The 21937-nt window shown below is 41.5% G+C and overlaps 1 protein-coding gene across 1 annotated transcript in view; it reads right to left on the bottom strand.

Annotated features, from left to right (window-relative positions):
* UMODL1 (uromodulin like 1) overlaps window positions 1-21937 on the bottom strand; it is a 93576-nt gene that overhangs the window by 45191 nt on the left and 26448 nt on the right. The window contains exons 5-12 of the mRNA XM_019523879.1: window positions 19817-20009; window positions 18350-18490; window positions 17586-17708; window positions 15386-15640; window positions 14173-14285; window positions 9798-10017; window positions 4908-5045; window positions 1127-1870 (exon numbers count right to left, since the gene is read on the bottom strand). Coding sequence (XP_019379424.1) covers window positions 1127-1870; window positions 4908-5045; window positions 9798-10017; window positions 14173-14285; window positions 15386-15640; window positions 17586-17708; window positions 18350-18490; window positions 19817-20009 — 1927 coding nt within the window. The remainder of the gene's footprint in view (window positions 1-1126; window positions 1871-4907; window positions 5046-9797; window positions 10018-14172; window positions 14286-15385; window positions 15641-17585; window positions 17709-18349; window positions 18491-19816; window positions 20010-21937) is intronic.

Here is a 21937-nt window from a genome sequence, read left to right on the forward strand (position 1 = left end):
GCCATGGCAGGGGGTCGGACTAGATGATCTGCTCAGGTCCCTTCTGACCCTAGAAACTATGAAACTATGAAAAGACAGGACCTGGGCAAATGTGAAGGGAGACAATCCAAGAAGTGAGAGACCCTAATGCAGGAGGAAGACAATGGCACAGAAAAGGCTGGTATGAGTGATGGAAAAGATTTAGGAGTAAGAGAAAAAAATAAAAGAGAAGCCAAGCAGAAATGAAGTTAGGATAAGCCGAATAATTTTCATAGAAACTGTGAATTTGGTAATTTTTCAAAAAGCATGGGGACCACAAAAAAGCAGGGAAATGACCAGCAAAGGGGGGGGGGGGAAGGAACTGCAAATGGGCGGGAAGCCCTGGTGTCCTAAAGTATGGGAGAGAGGGGAAAAAGGAAGATTTTCAGGGCAGAGCACAGCAGCCCCCCCTCATGCCTCTGATTGGCCAAGGGGCCCTGGAAGTCCCACCCCTCCATGGAGATTGACAGATGACCATCTCCAGGGAAGAGCAGGACTTCCAGATCTCCTTGGCCAATCAGAGGTGTGCAGGGTGGGGGGGTGTCGCAAAAATGGTGTCAGACACTTTGGTTGGCCTCCCTGGGAATTTGAAGGAACTGCAAAGTCAGGTTATCCCCACCACAATTCTCCCCATTCAAAGGCTTTCTTGCAAATGTCTGAGCCAGAAAAATGCTTCCCCTAAATGTCAAAAGAGGTTTCATAGCCCCTATATGCTCCTGCTTCTGTGGCCCACCACAGCAGGAGAGAGAATCAAAGATTTGTGTGGAGACACCACCTAGCTTCAGTATTTTCAACAGAGCGGCATTTTAAGTGCCACATGATGTACCCTATGGGCTTTGTAAAAACAGACTTCTGAAAAATCAGTCATTGATGGAACTTCTGGGAAAGTATTTGAAGGCACAGTTATCTTGATCTGCTTATTTAGAAACATCCACCTAAAACTGACACCAATTCCAGAAAGAAGAATATTTACAAAAATTATCCCCATTTGGTCAGTTCCCTCCCATTCCCCAGTACAGAACTATACATCTTTCCAGGATCTAACTGATATCTTTCTTCTCATACAGTCCAGTAACAAAGAGGGGAGGACAGTGCTGAATATACTCACTGCAATCTGTGGTCAGGAAGTTCATTGTGTTGGAAGCAGGTGAGAGGTCAGGCCATGTGGTTGACACTGAGAAGAATTCTTTCAGGTATTTCTCAGACCAAGTGTTGTTCTCTCTGCCCATCGCTTTATCAACTGTGGAATTTAGCTTATGAACTCCAACATTTTCTGTAGTGGGAAAAGTTGTTCTAGAATTGTCCTGAGAACTAGCTCCAGGGAGCTGGAGATGGGCATGTCGGTCTCTGAAGGTTTGATTTCTTGCAGTAGTAGACAATATGGACGATGGTGAATTGTGATGTTCTTGCCCAGCTGTGCCTATGGAAGCATCTGTAGTAGTAGCCAGGTACTGTGGTACACCAGTAATAGTCTCTCTTGTGGGTTTTTCAGTTAGTACATTTACAGTCTTCCACTGCTCTGTTACCATGGCTGGTGTTCCCATGGTTGTTTCCCTCACCATACCCATTGTGCTATTGTTCCTGCCAAAGCCAATTGAAGAGGCCATGCCCTTTCTCCAAGCTGCTGGAGGAGTTTGGGTGGAAAGATGACTATCTGATGCTTGCATGCCACTTGATGGCAGCCCATGAGGTACATTTAATGTGGTACTTGTATTGGAATGGAGAGGAAAAATTGTTTTCATTTCAGTATTTGCTGAAGTAGTGTACAATGCAGTACTTGTTTCAGGAGGTATATCTGTAATCCTTGATGCACCTGGGGGCATTGTTGCAGTCATAGGGTTTACAATTTCACCTGCAACAATAGTTTCACATGACATGGAAGTTCTAAATCAAGTAAGAAGAACATTATAGCAATCTCTATTTTATTTTATTTATCTGTCAGATCATTTTAATGGAAACAAGACTCATATTTTGCTAATGCCTTTTAGCAAGTATGATACTCAAGACAGGTGTTGACATTATGTTTAGTACTGTGTTGAGTTGTAGAAAGATCCAGATTCAGCTTAGTCTCTCTCTTCAGCCCCAGGCAGATATTACACTTTAGATATAATTAACATGTTAATCATGTATAAGTAGTAGCCCACACACATGGTCATGCAATTAATGGTGTGATAAGATAGGGAATAAGCAACAAAGTTATTACACAAAATATGTATAACTATGACTGGTTCCCATCACACCTTAAACTGCATGTGCAGCCAGCACCAACAGGTCACCTGAGGAAATTGTAGTGAGGGAAGTTTACATTAGATATTAGGAAAAACTCTCTCACTAGGAGGGTAGTAAAACACTGAAACGGATTACACAGAGAGGTGGTGGAATTTCCATCCTTGGGGGTTTTTAAGACAAAGCAAGACAAAAAGCCTTGGCTGGGATGATCTAGTTGGGGATGGTCCTGCTGTGAGCAGGGGGTTGGACTAGATGACATCCTGAGGTCCCTTCCAACCCTCATTTTCTATGATTCCAAGTGCATCAGAGCTCTTCAAGACTGGTGCATTCCCATGGCTGGAAGCGCCAGTCAGCTGATCAGCCCTCCCAGCTATTTCATAGATTTCATAGACATTAGGGCTCGAAGGGACCTCGGGAGATCATCGAGTCCAGCCCCAAGCCCCGACGTCAGGAAGCCAGCTAGCGTCAGAGGATCCCAGCAAGATAAGCGTCCAAACACTTCTTAAAGGGGTCCAGAGGAGGTGCTTGCACCACCTCTGGAGGGAGCCTATTCCAGGCCTTGGGGGCTTGGCCAGTAAAGAAGTTTTTCTTATGTCCAGCCTAAAACAATCTTGGAAGAGTTTGTGACCATAGGACCTCATCATACCTTGGGGCGCTCTGGTGAACAGACATTTCTCCAGATCCTCATGTACACCCCAATGTACTTATAGGCTGCCACCAGGTCACCCCTGAGCCTGCACGTTTCCAGGCTGAAGAGTCCCATGGCTCTTGGCCTCTTTTCATAGGACCTATTCTCTTGCACTCTGATCATGCATGTGGCTCTCCTCTGGACAGTCTCAAGCTTCTCCACATCCTTCTTGAATTGTAGAGCCCAAAATTGGATGCAGTACTCCAGCTGCAGCCTCACCAAGGCTGAGTACAGTGGGAGGGTGACATCCTGAGATTTGCTTAAGAAGCATCAATGGATGCAAGCCAGAGTTTTGTTCACTTTACCAGCTGTGGCATCACATTGATGGCTCATGTTCATCTTGTGGTCAATCATGACCCCCAAGTCTCTTTTGGCAATGGTCCTAGCAAATGTAGCACTGCTGAGCCTATAAGCGTGCTGTGGGATTTTTTTCCCCAAGGTGGAGTACCTTGCATTTGTCAATATTCAGTGTCATCAAGTTTGTATTTTCCCACTTTTTCAGCCTATCCAAGTCAGCCTGGATCACCAGCCTATCCTCAGGTGTGGATGCTCTACCCCAAAGCTTGATGTCACCAGCAAACTTGGCCAGTCCATTACTGACAGCAGTATCCACGTCACTGATAAAGATGTTAATGAGAACAGGTCCAAGGATGTAGCCCTGGGGGACACCACTGGTCATGGAGTGCCATGATGATTCACTTCCATTGACTACCACTGTCTGGGTCCAGCCTCAGAGCCAATTCCCCAGCCATCAGACTATGATGTAGCTGAGGCCGCAGTTGGCCAATTTTTCCAAGAGGAGATCATGGGATACCAGATCAAAGGCTTTTTTAAAGTCCAGATATATGACATCAATCTCTTCTCCCTTGTCCAGGTGATAGGTCACCTGGTCATAGAAGGAGATGAAATTGGTCAGGCAAGACCTATCCACAACAACCCATGCTGGCTGTCTCTCAGGATGTTGCCATCAGCCAGCTTGTGAAGAATGGTCTGTTTGATGATTTTTTCTAAAATCTTTCCAGGGATTGAGGTCAACCTGATTGGCTTGTAGTTCCCTGAATCTACTTTCCTCCCTTTCTTGAAGATGGGCACCACAATGGCCTTCTTTCGGTCTTTGGGTACTTCACCTGAGCACCAGGAGTTTTCGAAAATCTTTGCCAGTGGCTGAGCTATGACTCCTGCCAGCTCCTTAAGTACTTTGGGGTGCAATCTGTCAGGACCTGCTGACTTGAAGATGTCCAGCCTCTCAAGGTGTTCCTTTACAAGGTCTATACCACTGCTGTGTATAAATTCACCCTCACCCTGGCTGCTATGGAGCCAAGGGCTCTGATGTGCTCCCACGTCTGGGAGTGCCAATCAGCTGAACAGAGGTCCCAGACATGGGAGCACCAGGCACCTGGCTTGCTACCTGAGAGTGCAAAGGGAGCAGTAATTATGATCCCAGACTCCCCCTGCACCAGCAATAAGGCATGACTGGGATCTGATTCCTGATTCCACAATCGTGCCTCCTGCCATGCATGTGTGTTATGGCAAGAGATGTGATTGTTGGGATCACAGCCTAGATAACATTAAACCTTTAACTGAATATCTGCCAGTGGCCTTCCAGTCAGCAGAACTTACATTTTCATAGGAAAGGCACTTAGCTCTAGGATTATCAGAAAAGGAGAAAAAGCCTCAGATCGGTCCAGGCCAGGTCACTCTTTTGGCTGATTAAGAAGTGGCATTAGGAGGTTCCACAGGGAGACTTATCCCATGCTTTGTTCCTGGAAAGAGGGTGGTTGGTATCAGAGCCTTGAGTATTTGGTGATATTAGGCCATGCATGCTTTGACTTAGGGATCTCATCTTGCATACAACTGGAAGGCATTGTGCACACTATCCACACTGGGTGAATGTTGAATACTACTAGAAAATAAAGTGGAGGGAGAAAGTCCTTGCCAAATAAATGAAACCGAATACAACTCTCTTGTTCACCTTCACAATTTCTTCCAGGGCGAGACGGATTGGTGTCCATGGTTGTCTTGCATCGGCACCTATAGGAGCCCACTGAATTGATACACTCAGCATACATAGAGCAGTCATTCTCTGAAGGAAATGCACATTCATCCCAATCTGTAATGCCAAAACAAAAATGTCAGTAAAGAAACCCTTCCTCTGATTGGATTACAGACAATCACAAAATGATCCTTCCTGAATATTTTGACTGACTTAAATGGTCTTTACCATTTACCTGACAACCAAATGTTAAGCAGCTCAAAACACTACTTGATTTTGATATCCTTACAGATAAAAATCACATCACATCCATTTATTTCAATGGGCATTCTAGCCAGGAAAGGAATTTTGATCAAGGTTCTCAGATTTACACACAGATTTAGATGTTTGCTTGGCATTAGAAAATAAGATATGTATTTATACAAAGGAAACAGAGAAGCAAATTCATCTAAAGTATACATTCCATTGCATTCAGCTTAACACTGTCTCATGAATTCGTGTATCAGTCGAGCTGCATGCCAGCAGACTCCAACAGGTCAGCTAGATATTTTGGTTACTTTAAGAAAGAAATTGAATCCAATTAATTTCTTAAGTCAATAAAGAGGTCAAATGTAACTGCTGTATATAAGAAGCATTCCCTAACAGCAAGAGGAGGCAGAGCATTTCTACCCTTTGAACTTTTTAAGGGCAGGAGGGAAGTGTTTTTTTTAAACTGTATCAAAGACTGGGGTCACAGCTGCCACCCCTTAAGGCAGTCTCCACAGAAAAACAATGCTGGAAAATGCTCTTATAAGTCTAAAGATAATCCTTCCAGACTTGATTCCAGGCATCCCACTAGGGTAGAATGGAAGAAACTTCCATCACCACTGCCAGTCCTAGAAATCCATTTTGTAGCTAGACACTAAACTTAATTCTCAAGGTTCTCAATCAGGCCTCTTTCGTTAGCACTTGAATCCCAACCCAGCAAACACCTAGACATGAGGTTACCATTATAGATAGGGATCTCCCTAAATCACAGCAGAAGTGCCCCCTGCAGTTACTTTTTTAAATGTTTTTCATGTCACTGCTTGCCCCACCCTCTCCACCACCTGATTGGTGGAGATTTTAAATATGCTGCAGTTTTTGCTTCAAAGGAGATCAGTGGCAAACACCACAGCCAGCAACCAATCAGATGCTGGGGGGGCAAGAGGTGAAAAGAAAAACATTAAAGGAACTACAGCAGGGGGCACTTCCAGTGTGATTTATGGAGATCCCTAAGTATAGGTTAAGTTTAATGCAACTTCTTGCTTGTGTACAGTTCATAGGACCAGAACCTTAATTCACTTGGGATTGAGGGGAAGGAAAAAAGACTAAAAATGCAGTCCGAGATGCAAAACATTCTGATCACAGAGCTGGAAAATTATCTTGCACAAAGCAACACTACAAGCCCTTGTTCTGAATGTGTACAGACAACAGTTACTGCAATTAGTTTTCACTAACAAAGTAAAGTTCTTTTCTAAAAATAGAAAAAGGAAGAGCATGTGCAGGCACATATGTATGTGTGTTCATTATCTTTGTGTCTGCACTTATGCTTTATCTGATATTTCCTTCTAAGTGATGTTTTAATTCTCTATCTTTCATGCTCATTAGCTAATTGCCATATTTTATTTATCCACAGTTGGTGTCTCTTTAGAAGTTGAAATCTAACCCCTTGGACAGGGTATAGAGGTACTACAATTTGCTGTACCAGGAGGCACGAAAGCAGTTCACTGCTGCTTTACCGAGACATGGGGCAACTGTGATTTTTTATTTGTTTTTAAATGCTGGGACAGAGATGTATTCTCCTAAGTAAGAAGGAATTTATGTTCATTATTTGAGAGTTTTCCCTCCATGTGCTTAATATGGCCCTGCGCCCTCCTGGCTTCGAAAGCCTGCTTGCGGGCCACCTTGGCCCGAACAGCAGAGGGTGTACACTCTCTAGCTTCATGGGTTCCCTCAGATGGGCTTCGGTTGTCCCGCTGGCCTTCCCCAAACTCGCCTGCCATGTCTTTGAATGTTACGTCAGGGTGGGGTTCAGCCTCGAAACTCCCCTTGAGGATGACCACTCTGCTTCAGACTAATAGTCTTATTTCCTGATGCAACAGCCACAGCATCCATGTTTACCCCCTGGCTGCTTGTCTGTATGCTCCAGCTCTCTCTTGCCCTTTCTGCTGCAGGCTTCACACCTCAGTCCTACTCCACTCATTTTGTGTGCTCCCTACCTCTTCTCACTCCATCTCCCCCACTGCCCACTCTCCACTTCAGTCTGCTTTTTACTGTCTCCTTTTTTCCTGAATTTTTCCCCTAATTCCACCCTAAGAACTTTTCATTCAAATATATATTTTTTAATTGTTTTCAGGCCACCACTTTGTTCACTCTACTCACACATTATATTTGTGCATGTAAAAGGTGCATACATGCTGTATTCTTAGCCTATTTAGATTGTGTTACCTTCAGGGCAAGTACATTGTACCACATTTATGTTTGAACAGTGCTGAGCACAGTAGGACCCTGTTCTTGCTGAGTCCCTAAATACTGTCCCAGAAAACATAATACAAGTGATGTAAGACTCCAAAGAAAGATGCTTACTGTGCCTCTCCCTTTCATTACACCATCTTGTCTGACTTTTCATCTCTGTTTTTTAAAGGCTGGATTCTCTTGTCCACTGACTTCACTTTGTGATGAACTAAGTGCTTAACCTTTATGGTGATTTGTAGAGGTGTTCACTGTTTTCTAAACTGTGTTAACTGATTCGCGTCACATAGTTCGAATCAAATTTTAATTGGAATTAAAGGTTAATAGATGATCACTGACCATCACAGCAGGGGGCACTGGCTATACACAGTCTTTACACTTGACAGCCCCTTAACAAACCCAATTTGCAGCCTGTGTGTGAGCTTATGCGCTTAGCATTTGCATTAGGAGGCAAAAATAAGCCTGCCTAAGCACTGCTGTATTGTTGCAAACCTACTGACAGTTATCTGAAGTGCTGTTCCAGAAGCCCTAATGAGCACTTTTGAGCAGGGATCCAAGTTTTCTCTGATTTAAAAAAATCCTCCATTTTCAGATTTAAAAAAGGACAGTGGTGTTTCATTTTAAGCATGGAAAAATGTGGATTTGGGGTTACTTTTTAAATCTGAAAATGGGGGATTTTTTTAAATTAGAGAAAATCAGGATCCCCGCTAATGGGTGACTTGAGAGATACTTAGTCACCGTGAGGTATTGTTGTTGACTTTGTAAAAGTTTTACTTTGTGCCGGATAGCCTCAGTTGTATTGGAAAAACCCAGTTGAGTTTCCATTGCTGGGATTGATATTTGCAATGCTTCTCTGCATTCCTAAGGACTGTTTTTTCCTAAAAGCAATGCCATATATACATGTTATTTAATACAGTTTAAATTGCCTAATTTGGACTGCCCTAGTTTGCATTAACTTTAATCCTCATTCAATGAAGTTCATTCAGACTGGAGCCAATTTTACCTTGGACTATAGATGTCCATGTGTATATAATGATGGCTGTAGTCTGAATAAAACCTAGAAAAATGTAATGTCTATACATGGCTTTTGAGGCCAGAACTTCATTTGTTATGAAACTGCATAGCTCTACCAATATAAAAGGGGGATATGCTGATTTATACCGGCTCAGGATAGAGCCCATGATGTTCAGAAATCTGTAAAGGGCTCAGTATTCCTGAAGCAGGAAAACCTTCTATATAAATCTTTTCCCTATGTTGCATATTTCAGTTATATTTTCTGCACTGATAAAACAGATGCTTGCCTCAAGTTAAAAATACATATATGAGCCTTTCTCTTGTCTATAAAAAGCGTATGATGGATGTAGTGCTTATGGATAAGAGTGTTACTTGAGATCTCTTGAATTTTTGAAATTCAGACATTTTTGGAATTTTTGCCTCGCTCATCTGATTTCTTCACGATCACAAGTCCCCTAATCCTTGCAACAAGAGAACAATGGTAATATTTCTAATGCACCTTGGCGCTTCACTTCACAAGACTGTATCTGATGGCAATTTAGTCAGTAATGCTTCATCTGCAGTTTGCTTCTTCATTAATTCCCCTCCTGACAAAATGCTCCACGAGTCTGAAGTGCATTTTTCCTAACAGCATTAAATGAGCTTTTATAGGGTGCATTACACGGTAAAAGAATAATCTAGTTATAATCTAGTTTGCAATCTTTGGCAGATGTTTGAACTCTGGTTCTATCAGCCATGAAACCTGATATCAAAACGTATCCATCTGGTGAGAAAAATGGCAAAAACCATAGCTAAGAGAGGTCCAATACAATTTAAATTCCATGCATATTTCCTGAGTCTTTTTCACTGTAAAGACATTATGGAATTTCTCTGGCTGGATTTCTCAGGAAGATGTAGAATTATGTTTTAAAACATGGGTCAAATGCCAAAAAAAAAAAGGACTAGAAACACAAAGTCTTCCAGATAACACACACATTCTAGGGTTTCAAGTATTCCAAAGTAATCCAACCATGTGCACCAAATTCCTGGCATCCCATGAAAAGGAAGGGCAGAGAGGAAGTAACTGGCCTAACCAGAGTCCTTCTTAGCCCCACTTCAAGACAAAGATGCCATATAAAAAGCAAACGATGCCCATGACCCCATACGTCACCTAGAACCTGAGTGGGCTCAGTGACAATGTACTCCCAGAGGTCCACTCTATAACTAACCTTCTGAAGGGAGGCCCAGTTCATCATTTTCCTTACAATACTATTGCTGTAAGCTTAAGAGTGCTTTTTTCCTCTGTAAAATACTTTTTATAAATCATGCGAGGGATACTATGGATCATCAAAATATTAAGAATATTTTTAAAAGACGACCTACCTCCTACTGAGGAGTTTTGCTGATCAACCAAAAACACTGGACCTTTGTACAGATAAGAAAGCACAGGAGCAAAGCTGGATGCATCTGTTGAAAATTCAGGATCCTGTATGATAACCCTAAGCCTTACTAAGATACTTCCAGCTTTCAGGGATTCAATTTGCACTTTCAGCTTCCCAGTTGCGTACAGTGTGGAAATATTTGGTGGAAATGAGTTTCCAATCTGAGAAAAGGCAACAGCAATACTTTAATCAGGAACACAATGGAAAGAACATGTTTAAAACAACCAATCATTATATTATTACTGTTGTCAATATTTTACACATTATATACACATATACCAACACCCCATTTGCAGAAAATCACCAAGTTCATAAACAGCAAAAAACAAGACATCACTTGAGTCTAAAACATTCACACCAGATGGGAAAGACATACAAGTGAGAGAGAAGACTATAGCATGGATACCTTTGGTATATCGTGACGTTTCAGAATCATAACTGCCTCTCAATGTAAGTGTCATTGCTGTCAAACACTAATGGAGTTTCTAAAGTCTAATTTTCCTGTGCAGTAAGTCATTTCTCTGGCACTTTATGCCCAATTTAAGGCCTATTTACTCTGCCACAACAATGTAGAATGACTGAAATGTTAAAAAGACTCAGGACATAAAAAAAGTGCAAAGTCAATATAGATGCTCATTATAGCTGAAACAGATCATTGAGTATTTCAGATTCTGAGCTAGCTCCTTAGCCCCAAAAAGAAAATTAGCCTCAGACTTGGTTTATGTAGCTTAGTTGGGGATTCCCCAAGCATATGGAAATGCCTAGTACTACGGATTCAGTATTACCAGTTAATTCACATAGCCACCCAGTCCTTATACTGTTATACTTTACAGCGGGGGTGTCAAACTCATCTGGTCCCTGAGATCAGACCCACAGACTGGTCCCATGCACCACAGCCAGTCTGGAGAGCCAGTTTGGCACAAGTACCTCATGCAGCATGTGCCCCTGACCAGCCCTGCATGTTGCATGCAGTGTGCACTAGCCCTGATCTGACCAGCCCTGTGCCCTGGCTCTGGTGCATGGAGCCAGTCTGTGAACCCCAGACCAGCCCCAGACCACCAAGGCACCACATGCAGCACACACCCTGGATTGGCTCCCATTGCTGTATGCAGTGTGCATGGCAAGTCCAGCCCTGCATGCCGCATGCAACATGTGCCAGCCCTGGTCCTGCTATATAGGGCACATGCTGCATGCTAAATTTTTCAAGGAACCAGCCTGCAGGGCTGATCCAGTGCAGGTGCCACATGCAGCACACACCAAACTAGCTCTGTGCACCACCTGCAGCACGTGTGGCCTCAGCCAGCGCATGCTGCATGCAACACACAAGGTTGGTTCAAAACCTACGGGCCAGATCCTCAGGGTCCATGGACCAGATCCAAACTACAGGCTTATTTGACACACCTGATTTCAAGCCCTGACTCCCATTTTCAAATGTCACTCTGGCACTTCAGAGTTTAAGGAGTTTCAGTGACACTTGGACATAGAAATAACTGGTGAAAATACGACTCAGACGAACTTTTGAAAACTAAGATTTTGAAAACTTTACCTGAAAGGAACTGAAGCTGTGGACTAAATTTAGCCATGACTCAACTGATCAGAATTCCATTTTAATTAGAATTCCAATTCTAATTTCATTACAGTTGCATTTGCTTTCACCTAGGCTGAATTTGGCCCAAAAGCATCACATACATTAAAAGGGTAATGCTAATGAGGTACAATTCTCTCTCTCTCATCTGCTGATTTTGTCCCAAGTTCATCTCTTCAGCTCTAAGTGAACACTCACAGGCTACCATTGTTTGAAACATATTGTTCCAACTTAATTGTAGTTGAATCCAATTACAAAGAAATCTCAAGACAGAGACACAAGAAAAATGGATCAAAGAAATGGAGACTTATATACATTTATTTTCTTTGTGTTACTTGAAATAACACTGACACCACCAATAAATTATGCTTTACTAGCAATCAGCTAAATAGATCTATGTATTGTGCTGGTGGAATTACAGCCGTCAGCAAGCCAGAGCATGGTGATGAGGTGCACGCTGGGGGTCACACCAAGCTATTGACTCCATAAATTTGTAAGCTTGGGCCCACAGAGTGGAGTGAACAGGCAAAGCTTATTTTTCAGTGGTATGACAGGTCTCATTCAGGAAGCAATGAAGACAAAGGCTGTGTACACATACTCAAATGACCTGGGAGAAGTCTCTGGAGTTGTTCTCCACATAGAAAAGCTTATCCGGAGATGCCTGATCAGACATTCGAATACAAAGCCAATGAAGAGCAGAGAGAGCTGCACTGCTGATGCTGTGAAGCCAGGTGGCCTGTGCACACACCTCAATGTGCTCTGCTGTCTACCTGGCAACAGATGGCAGCAATGCACAATGTAGCCCTGAATGGCTGACCTAGACTGCTTAGAATCAGTCTGTGTCTCTGTACAGCACAAGGTGGAATTGCATGTTTTTCTCCCTTCTCAGCTGGAGTAGCAAAGTCCAACCTGAGTGACACACTGTCTACCTGGGGGAGAGAAGGGGGAAGGGCAGGAGGAAAGTACCTTGGGATGTTGTGCTGTGACTGTTCTCAGAAGGGTAACTGGTACAGACACTCGCCCAGGAGAAACTCCTGGGAGAGCAGCAACTCTCTCTGGAGAAACTGAATGTTTGTATGTGACCTAATAGCCTGTGGCTTGGTGTTGCACTGAAAATATGTTTTTACTTGAGTAAATAGATACACCCATGGAAAATGGCCTCTACCACATACATGGTCTACTGGGGCATTTATACACGTACCTTTGCTTGTTCCAATGTGCCAAGAGTCCAGTGTCTCAGAGCAGACTTGATTCATCAAGTCTGCGGAGCACGCAAGCTGATGTGCCCAGCGCTGCATCACATGCATTTGTATGAATGGCAAAATACACATCAGTGCACAGAAAATAGCACTGGTGCACTTTTTAACCTAAAACACCTTCAATGTGTGTTAGTTCAAAAGTGCACTGCTGCCATTTTCTCAGTGCTGATGCACATTTTGCTTTTTCTACAAATGCCATTGATGGCTACAGAAAACTTTATATTATTTTTCAGTAGAAAGTTACCCATTTTTCATGAGCAAGTGTCCAACTGGGTGGAGACACAGCTGTTGTGCCTTCTTTTGAAAATGTGACCCACGATAAGCTGTCTTTTTTATCCTTATAATCATAAATGGATCTACATCACCTTGACTGTGGGGAAATTCTGGGCTTGGATTATGAGCTTAACTTCATAATCTGGGCCCGATTCAATAAAATGGATTAGAAGCAGAAGGCCATATTTGAAACTCCCTGTGCTTTAGAGAACTTCTCATCGGATTCCAAATTTCATGATACAAGTTGATTTATTTCATCAATCATGATTGCTGAATCAGTACAGACTGGACATGTCTACATGTGCCCCTGACTATGCATTTGGTACTACGTGGTCATGTAGTACTGGCAGGTACCGCACAGTCATTTAATACTTGCTTCAGTACTCACTGCTATGGCGACGTAGTATCTAAGAATAACCATGCACCACAGGGACAGTGGAGTACTGGGGAGGGTACTGCACAATCATTTAGTACTTGCTTTAGCTACAGGTTTAACCAAAGCAAGTACTAAATGACTGTGCACTGCAGTACCCCCTGGTACTGTGCAGTATCTGCTGGTATTTGGTACTGCGCATTTAGTACTTGCTTTAGCAAATACTAAATGACTGTGCAGTACCTGCCAGTACTGCACAGTCCCAGCAGAGCATGGTTATTTTTAGACACTATGTTGCCATAGCAATGAGCTACAGTGATGTAGCTCATTGCTACAGCGACATAGCATCTCATGTATATACACACACAGGGTATAGTATGTCCATACCTAATGAATGAAGTTATAGAAAAATCCAGACCAGTCACTTTTTGAAGGATAAAGAGCTCCAATAACAAGTAAAACTTGGTTAAAAAAGGGATCACACAGTGAATACAATGCCACTTGAACATGTCAAAGATTCATTAAAAATCCTCACATCAGCTTATTGGAAATTAATAATTACACTAAAAATCTTCCAGGAAGAAGTCCATCCACCTCCCTGTTTTTAATTCACTCCTCTGAAAGGTAAAACTCTCACTGGCTTCAGTGATAAGAAGGTCAGTGCCTAAGTTGGCGTTCTTTTGTCCTATAACTTTTGTTTCAGTCAAATGAAAGTCAGAGAAAATGGTGCAAGGATTTCTAATGGTTACTGTGCGTGTATAAAGCTTCCCCATTACACTAAATTAATCCTATATAGAAAGACTACGCACACAGAGTTTAGTGTTACCTCAGTAAGCAGCAATCTTGAAAATTCTTGATATTCCAAGCTACTAGTGTTGTGGAGCTGTTCAGTGAGGTTATAGTTCAGGATCCTTATTGTAATCCCAAATATCTGGGCATCTATAAGACACATTAAAATAGTGATAGTGCAAAAGAGAAAATGGTTTGATCAAACCTGATGGACCCATATCAACATCTCAGATCTGGGCTACTGTCCAAAGCCAAATTGAGAGAAAAGCCTTAGTGGCATAAATCAGTGTAGCTTCATTAAAATTAAAAGACCTACTTTGACCAACACCAGCTAATTCTTCAATATTCCACCAGGGGTGAATTTTCTCCCTTGCCCTTGCTAGTGATTAACTTTTACCTTGACACATCGGGTTGGTTAGCTAACAGAAGTGTAGGTTCTGATCTGATTCAGACAAGGAAATCATATCTTGCTTACATGGGAACCAAACAGCCTTATAAATTTAAAACAAGGGGCTTGTAACATTAGTCAAGTGTATGAAACTCTGTAATACACATAGGCATAGGAGGGCAGCTCCATGCCTGGGGCAACCACAATGTACAGAGCAGCATCAGCTGATAGCCACAGTTACTTTTGTGCCCTGCCCTGCAACAAAAATGGTACCTGGAAATACTGCCCCGGTCACATCCCGCCTCAGTTAGTCTACTGGTAATACAACACAGCCTCTGCAAGCGTCCTTACACAGCTCTTGTCCATTAGCCCCAACTTGTCAAACACAAGCTCATCAAAATCTGGCCTTCACCTACTCAGTCTCTTTCTTTGTGGTATTCTGAGAAAAGCCCTTAATCGATAACCTTGAGTATATCACTAGAGTTCATCCCTCAATCTAGCTATATAAACAAGAAAAAGCAGGGTGACCCTCAAAATTCATGGGAAATATGCTGTGTATCAATGGCAGCTGAATGTGCTGCCAAGCTGTAACTCCACACAATCTACATTAGATTTATGTCTCTAGTTGTCTGAGTCAGCACCAAGCAAATGCACCGCTTAATCAACTGCATAACGAACGACCTACACCACTCAGAATATGCCCTGCTCATCTGATTGTCTGTATTGAACTGGCATTGGCTTAACAGAAGAAGAGTGTTTTGAAAAAAAAGATGGAAATGAGTGTTGAGGGGATAATGGAGTATCATTAAAGCACAGAAAATGGGAACAGAAAGAAATGGAATATCTCAAATCGGATACTTACTAGTTTTAGCACTTTGCTGGGAGATGATGGTTTTTCCACAAGTTTCATAGCTTATCTTCACCAAATACATTATACCTGCTTCCAAGTCAGACACATCCACTCTCATTTCTGTAGTTGCTATGCTTTTGAAGATATCTTTGCCCTTGAAAACTTCAGCTTGGAAAGTGTGATTCAGAGTGGAATTCACACTCCAGGATACTTCAAAACTGCTACTAGTAACACTGAAGATTCTGTGGTTTCTAATTGCAGAAGAATCTATAGTAATATTGGGGAGACTCATCAAAAGAGAAAGGAACATTTTGTCCAAGGAAACAAATCCAAAATGCTTCTTTTATGATCAATAAGGTAAAATTGCTCTTTGCAATATACAAAGCCAGATTCTGCCACCCCTGCACTGAGTCAACCTTTGTGCCCTAAGTGGCTCAATTGAAGCAATTAGTTATATACATTTATAACTAATGTAACAGTTATTATTTGTTTTCCATTTGCCACTAGCACTTGTGACTGATTTACAGTAATACAAATACCTATTCTGATAGTGATGGGATTACTCATCATAAGTAAGGATGCAGAGTTATGAATCCATCAAGACAAGCCTTCACTGCCCATGGAATAACGATTATATATAAAATATGTATAAATGTTTTGTATTTGTATTGGTTTATTTATCAGACAAATGCTGTCCTGACTTATACCTGAAGTCACACCACTAATTTCAGTGATATAAGCAAGAGAAGAATATGGATTCATTCTCTTTAGCAAACACTCAGGACTAAATTGGAGAATGTGGCATCAAGAAACCATAATTTCTGTTCTTCTTTTTAAAGCTGATTGAGCTTCTTCAGAAAAAAAAGGAATAAAAATTTCTTAAAAACAGGTCTGTTTCAACAAAACAGATATAGTCCCAATCTCCTGAGATAGTTGCCTACTCGGTAAGTCCTAAGGACTGGAGATACAGGGCCTTTGTACACACCACAAAATTGGCCTTTAAAGTGGTTTAAATGCCCTTTTGCACCACTTTAATGGTGCGGCTGTTTACACTGTCAGCAGCATAATGCACCTTAATGGTGTGGCTGTTTATACTGTCGGCATACTGCACAATAAATGGGATAAACACAGCAAAATAAAACACTTCCAAGGTGTTTTAGTTTGCTAGGTTACAGCCGCGGAGGGAAGCACTGGGCCCTGTGGGCCCTGTGGGCTCAGGGGCTGTACAGGAAGCCTATGCAGGCAGCCCAGCCGCAGCTCATGCAGGCAGGCTCAACTGAAGGAAAATAAATAAATAAAAAAGCAGTGAGCCTGATCTTTTTTTTTTCCCTCCCCGAAGCCTGCCTGCCTACCTGAGCTGCACGAGGGCCTGGTGCTCCCCTCCATGGCTGCAGGCGGCCGGTGCTTCCCACCACAGCTGCGGTGCCCCCAGGACCACCTGGGCTGGGTGCCTGCGGGTGGGCTCAGAGAGAAGCACCAGCCCCCTTGTAGCTTAGGGACCACTCGGCCTGCCAGCAGCTCACCCTCCCCTCCCCACCACCAGAGAGGCAGGTAAGGATCAGGCCCAACCCTTTTGTACATGCCACAGGGATTTACTTCAGTTTAATTCTCCCTAAATTGAAGCAGTTTATGAAAGCAGTGTCTAGCCATGGATATTTTGGAACTTAAATGTTCCAGTACTTAAATAGCCATATTTGTTAGCTCAATCATATTAAAAAATGACAGGATCCAAAAACGTGCTCTAAATATTAGGTAGCTATTTCAGTATAGCAATTAGTGGACTAGAAATACTCATCTGACTTGCAACACGTCTATAAAATAGAAAGCATTTTGAAAACATCGCTTCAATTTAGGGAGAATTAAATCCCTGTGGCATGTACAAACAGCCATATCTACTTTTCTAAAATAACTTTAATTTAAACCCTCTGGTTGAGGGTTTAAAGGTGAGGATGAAGACAGGAGTCAAAAGCAGTGAACATCTTAGTGATTTGGACAAAAGCTGACTTTATAACCTTTCGATCTCATAAGAAAAATGGAAAGAGTTTGTCCATGGGATATTTCTTAAGTAAGGGAATTAAACTAGGGTATACAATGGTTAATCTCTTGGGGCTCTTTGTTACTGTTCTCCATCAGATGTCACTGTAGATATCATAACTCAATCATTTTCAGGACAGAAGGGAAGGAACAAGTGATGAAACTCAATGTTACTTACAGCATTCTGAATCAGTAGAGTTCTCAGATTTTGGCAGGACAATTGTTGAATTATCTAGAGAGGCAGAACTATTGCTAGCACTAACTGGATCCAAAGCTGATCTTGAAGTACACTCTATCATGTCTAGGAAAAAAGGAAATTAATAAGCAAAACAAATTATCTAGTAAGACATATCCAAAATAAAAATAATCTACATATTCAAAAGCTTATAAGCCTTCAGACTAAACTAGTTCAACATGCATAATATAATATTTTCCCTCTTTCCATTGATACCTTAAAACTATCTTAAATCTCAAAGGATAACAAAGCTGTTTGCTAAGGCCCTGCTAACTAATTCACCTGCTTAATGCACACAGTTCAGCTGAAATCTGTGGGCTTCTATACAGATGCCTAAATGTTTTGTTGCATTGGTTCCAGGAAGAAACGTTGACAGTGGAAGATTTGACCTTAGAAATTCCCAGGAGTTGAAGCTAAGGTTTTGGCAGATGGACTGGGGGCAGCTAAGTTTTTAGGCAATAGGAATGTACAAGAGATAGTTGGGAATGTGAGATGAGGACAGGGATGTAAAATGATTAGCAGCAAAGCAGCAAACTTCCAGCTCCTTTGCAATCCACCAATGACAACTCAAGAGAGAACAGAGAAAAACTGTGCTGCAAAAAATCATGGCTTGCAAATGGCTTCTGATGGTGTGTTAGAACATCCCCCACATGGGTGCTCACCACGTCTGGGGGGAAAAAACGGAAAATTAAACCCATGTTTCCTACCTTTACATCCTCCACTCAGATGGCTAGAGTTTGCGTCCACATGTTCATGCTCGCATGTACAACTGTAAAAACCTTCCACATTCCTGCAAAGTTCTTTTCTGGGACATGCATTGAGTTCAACATAGGAACATTCATTTACATCTAAGGAGAGGAATTCAATTTAGGATGGAATTTACAGGTATCCTAAGAGCAGTATTTAGATTCATCACATGTAAATCCAGACTATGAACCCAACTATGCAAGTGTGAACCTGAAGTAACCCTACCTTTGCGTAGGAGTAACTGAAATAAAAAACTGAGCTACGAGCAATTGAAAAACCCCTACTTTGAAAGTGTTGTTTTTCATTCTCAAGGCTAATTCCACAATGAAGCAATTTTCTATATAAATTATGCAAGGATGTTTGACTTTGGAGAGTGTTCATGGCTTGTGTCTAATTCAGTGCCCATTATAGAGGAAGCAAAATAATTGAGGAATAGAGGAATGCTAGTTTCAGTTGAATCTCTTTCCTGCCTCTCTCTTGCCTCTGCATCCAGAGATCCCATTGCACAGCTGTGTTCTCCGTGAAGTTCTTGGCACTCACAAGAACTTCATGGAGGAAAGGAAAATGCACTTTCTTGTCATCACTTCCATGCCCCATGGTTTGGCCATGAAGGAGAGTGCGTGCCTGCAACATAGACCTTCATTATTAGTACTTTCCTAGCACCAGCTCTGATCCAATTCTACCGCTTCCAGATCTATTCTATTTATATGACCTCAAGATTATTTGACAAACTTGACAATTAGTGTAGCCCTTTCTTACAATTCTAGGGCATAGTTTTACACTTACTAAAACTGCTGAAGATCCTTGCATTGAGTTCTGTAGTAGTTAGACTGAGTCTTCACAGATAAGCAAGCATTATTCTTTTAGGGGGCAGTTTATGAAAGCAGTGTCTAGCCATGAATATTTTGGAGCTTAAATGTTCCAGTATTTAAATAGCCATATTTGTTAGCTCAATCATATTAAAAAATGACAGGATCCAAAAACGTGCTCTAAATATTAGGTAGCTATTTCAGTATAGCAATTAGTGGACTAAAAATACTCATCTGACTTGCAACACATCTATAAAATAGAAAGCATGTCTGTTTTCCAAGTGTACCTTGACATTTTTATTAAAGAATAATAAACTATAATATATTTACTATTTTGCCCCTAATTCAGGAAAATATGTCTCTATATTTAAAATAAACATAAAGACATGCTACATTATTATGAAATTGTATTGTTTCTTGAACAACCAAGAACATTCCCCACCAAAATACTAATATCCAAAATACTACTAATTATAAACTTATTTTGCTCTCAAGTGGGTGTTTTAGACACGCCTATTTAAAAATTTCCACCATATAGTTCTCATGAAAATCAATGGGACACAAGAATAACATCACTGAAAAAGGTCCCCAAAGGACATTGTCATACTAAACAATCACCTTGTACATCTACATCGATAACTTCATACACACGCTTCATAATGTCTTTCAGCAAAGAAGAAATTGTCATTAGTGAAGCTGGTTGATATAATCCAATGAGAATATGAGATATTACTGTTCCAGAGTATGTATCTGCGTGAGCAGTCTGGATGTGGTACACTGAAGAATGAAAGGGCTGTAGTGCACCAGTCATCTGTTAAAAAAAAGATGAACACGTTTTTGGTTTCTTTAGCAGTATAACTGAATAACATCCTAATAATTAATACTAAACTAAGAAAAGCAAGAACTGTTTCAGACTTAAAAATTTAGGCAATATGCAACATTCCAGCTTGTCTTATTTCAGAGAAAAAGAAACAGGATGTGAAGAAAATTCTTGAGACCTTTTTAGGAGGATGCATTGAAATAGGGACCTGGAGTTTGGCAAGGAGGTGGCCTCTGTGTCAGGAATGTGTTAGCTGTTGTTCCTGCAAAAATCTACCCAAGTTTGACTAAAGTAAAAGCCTTTTAATAATTTGAATTTGCATAAACATGGTAGAAACCACTTACACTCAATTTAAGCAAAATCTCTGAAAATTCCATATTTAGCTTCAGCTTCTAACAGCTTCCCATTCTGTGTGCACACTGTCCCCACAAAGTAAGTGATCTTTTGCATGGGCTCACTAGGACTTTTCCTGTAACTGGAAGTCTCAGTTGTGTCATTCTGGGGCCGAGCATCAGAAACTTTAACTAGATATTGACAACACAAGTCTATGACTAATTGTGCAAGGTAGCCTGCACTGACAGTCAGAAGAAGACACTGGGACTGGCTGGGCAAAGGAACTGGAGTTGAGAGTCAAGGGGTAGACAGAGATGGCTGACTTTGGCTGGGCAAGAAAAGGGGGATTAGATTCTGTAAGAGAGATAAGAACAGGGAAAACACATCTCATGAAAAACAGTTACACAGGAATCTATATCTTGCCATTTCTTAACTTTTGAGCACTTGACTTTGCAATATTAATTTTCCTTTATCCTATTCTTAGGGTGTAATTGTTATCTATAATGCATGTACTATAGGTGCTCTGCAAGCTAGGTTGGTGTCCATAAGACATTACAACTTGGCTGATCATCACAGAGATGAGGTACTGGTATGCAGTGTAGTGAAAAAAACAGTTTCTGTTTGATGTGGCTTCTTGTAGCTAAGTTATTTAATATATACTCCCCTATTACTGTCCTCTACTGGTTAGCCTACTCTTAAGAAGAAAATAAGGATTGGCAGTCTTTAATTTTATTAGGATATAATGCATGAGAGTCTAGGTTCATAGGAAAACCCTGTGTTATATGTATATGTAGATATATATATATGTGTGTGTGTATATATAAGTATATACATACGTGTGTGTGTGTGTGTATATGTGTATATATATGTGCGTGTGTATATACACACACACACATATATACATACATATACACACACATAGAAAGATAGATAGATAGATAGATAGATATACATACATACATACATACACACACACACACACACACTGCTCAGCTACAATGTGCAGAAGACATTAGTGATGAGGGGAAATAAAAGCATGCACAAACTGGTAGTTAAAATAAATTGTGTTGGATATTTTTGGCAAAGTGGGAAAGCCTATTTTATTTGGATTTTGCCCTTAAACTTTCACTAATAATTACAAATTGGTAAATCTTGGGGCAGGGGAGAAAAAAAAACTTTGATTTTATCCAAATACACTTCTCAAAACCTTGATGCCTATCTAGACTCCCTGGGCACATCCAGATGAGCGCGTATGTGCCTCTTGCCCTGTCTCAAACCCCTTTGAGATGGGTCAAGAGGCACATGTGGGAACGAAAAAACGTTCCCCATGCTGCAAGTTTGCAGCGCGTGGGTGAAATTAGACCCCTGGATATCCAGAGATCAAAAAAAAACAGTTAAAAAAGTGGGGCAGGAGACCATGCCCTGAGGCAACTGGAGGCTGGGTCCTCCACAAAACCACTCTGGCTGCCAGAGCATCTCTGTGGTTGGCCCTTGCCCTGGTGCCGAAGCACACTGCCTGCCAGGTAGCGTGCTTCAGCAGTAAGGCTCCAATGCTGATAAGTAAGGGCTTGGGGGAGGAGACTATG

This window comes from Gavialis gangeticus, unplaced genomic scaffold (genome assembly GCF_001723915.1).
Source record: "Gavialis gangeticus isolate Ggan-Ray unplaced genomic scaffold, GavGan_comp1, whole genome shotgun sequence".
Taxonomy (NCBI): Eukaryota; Metazoa; Chordata; order Crocodylia; family Gavialidae; genus Gavialis; species Gavialis gangeticus.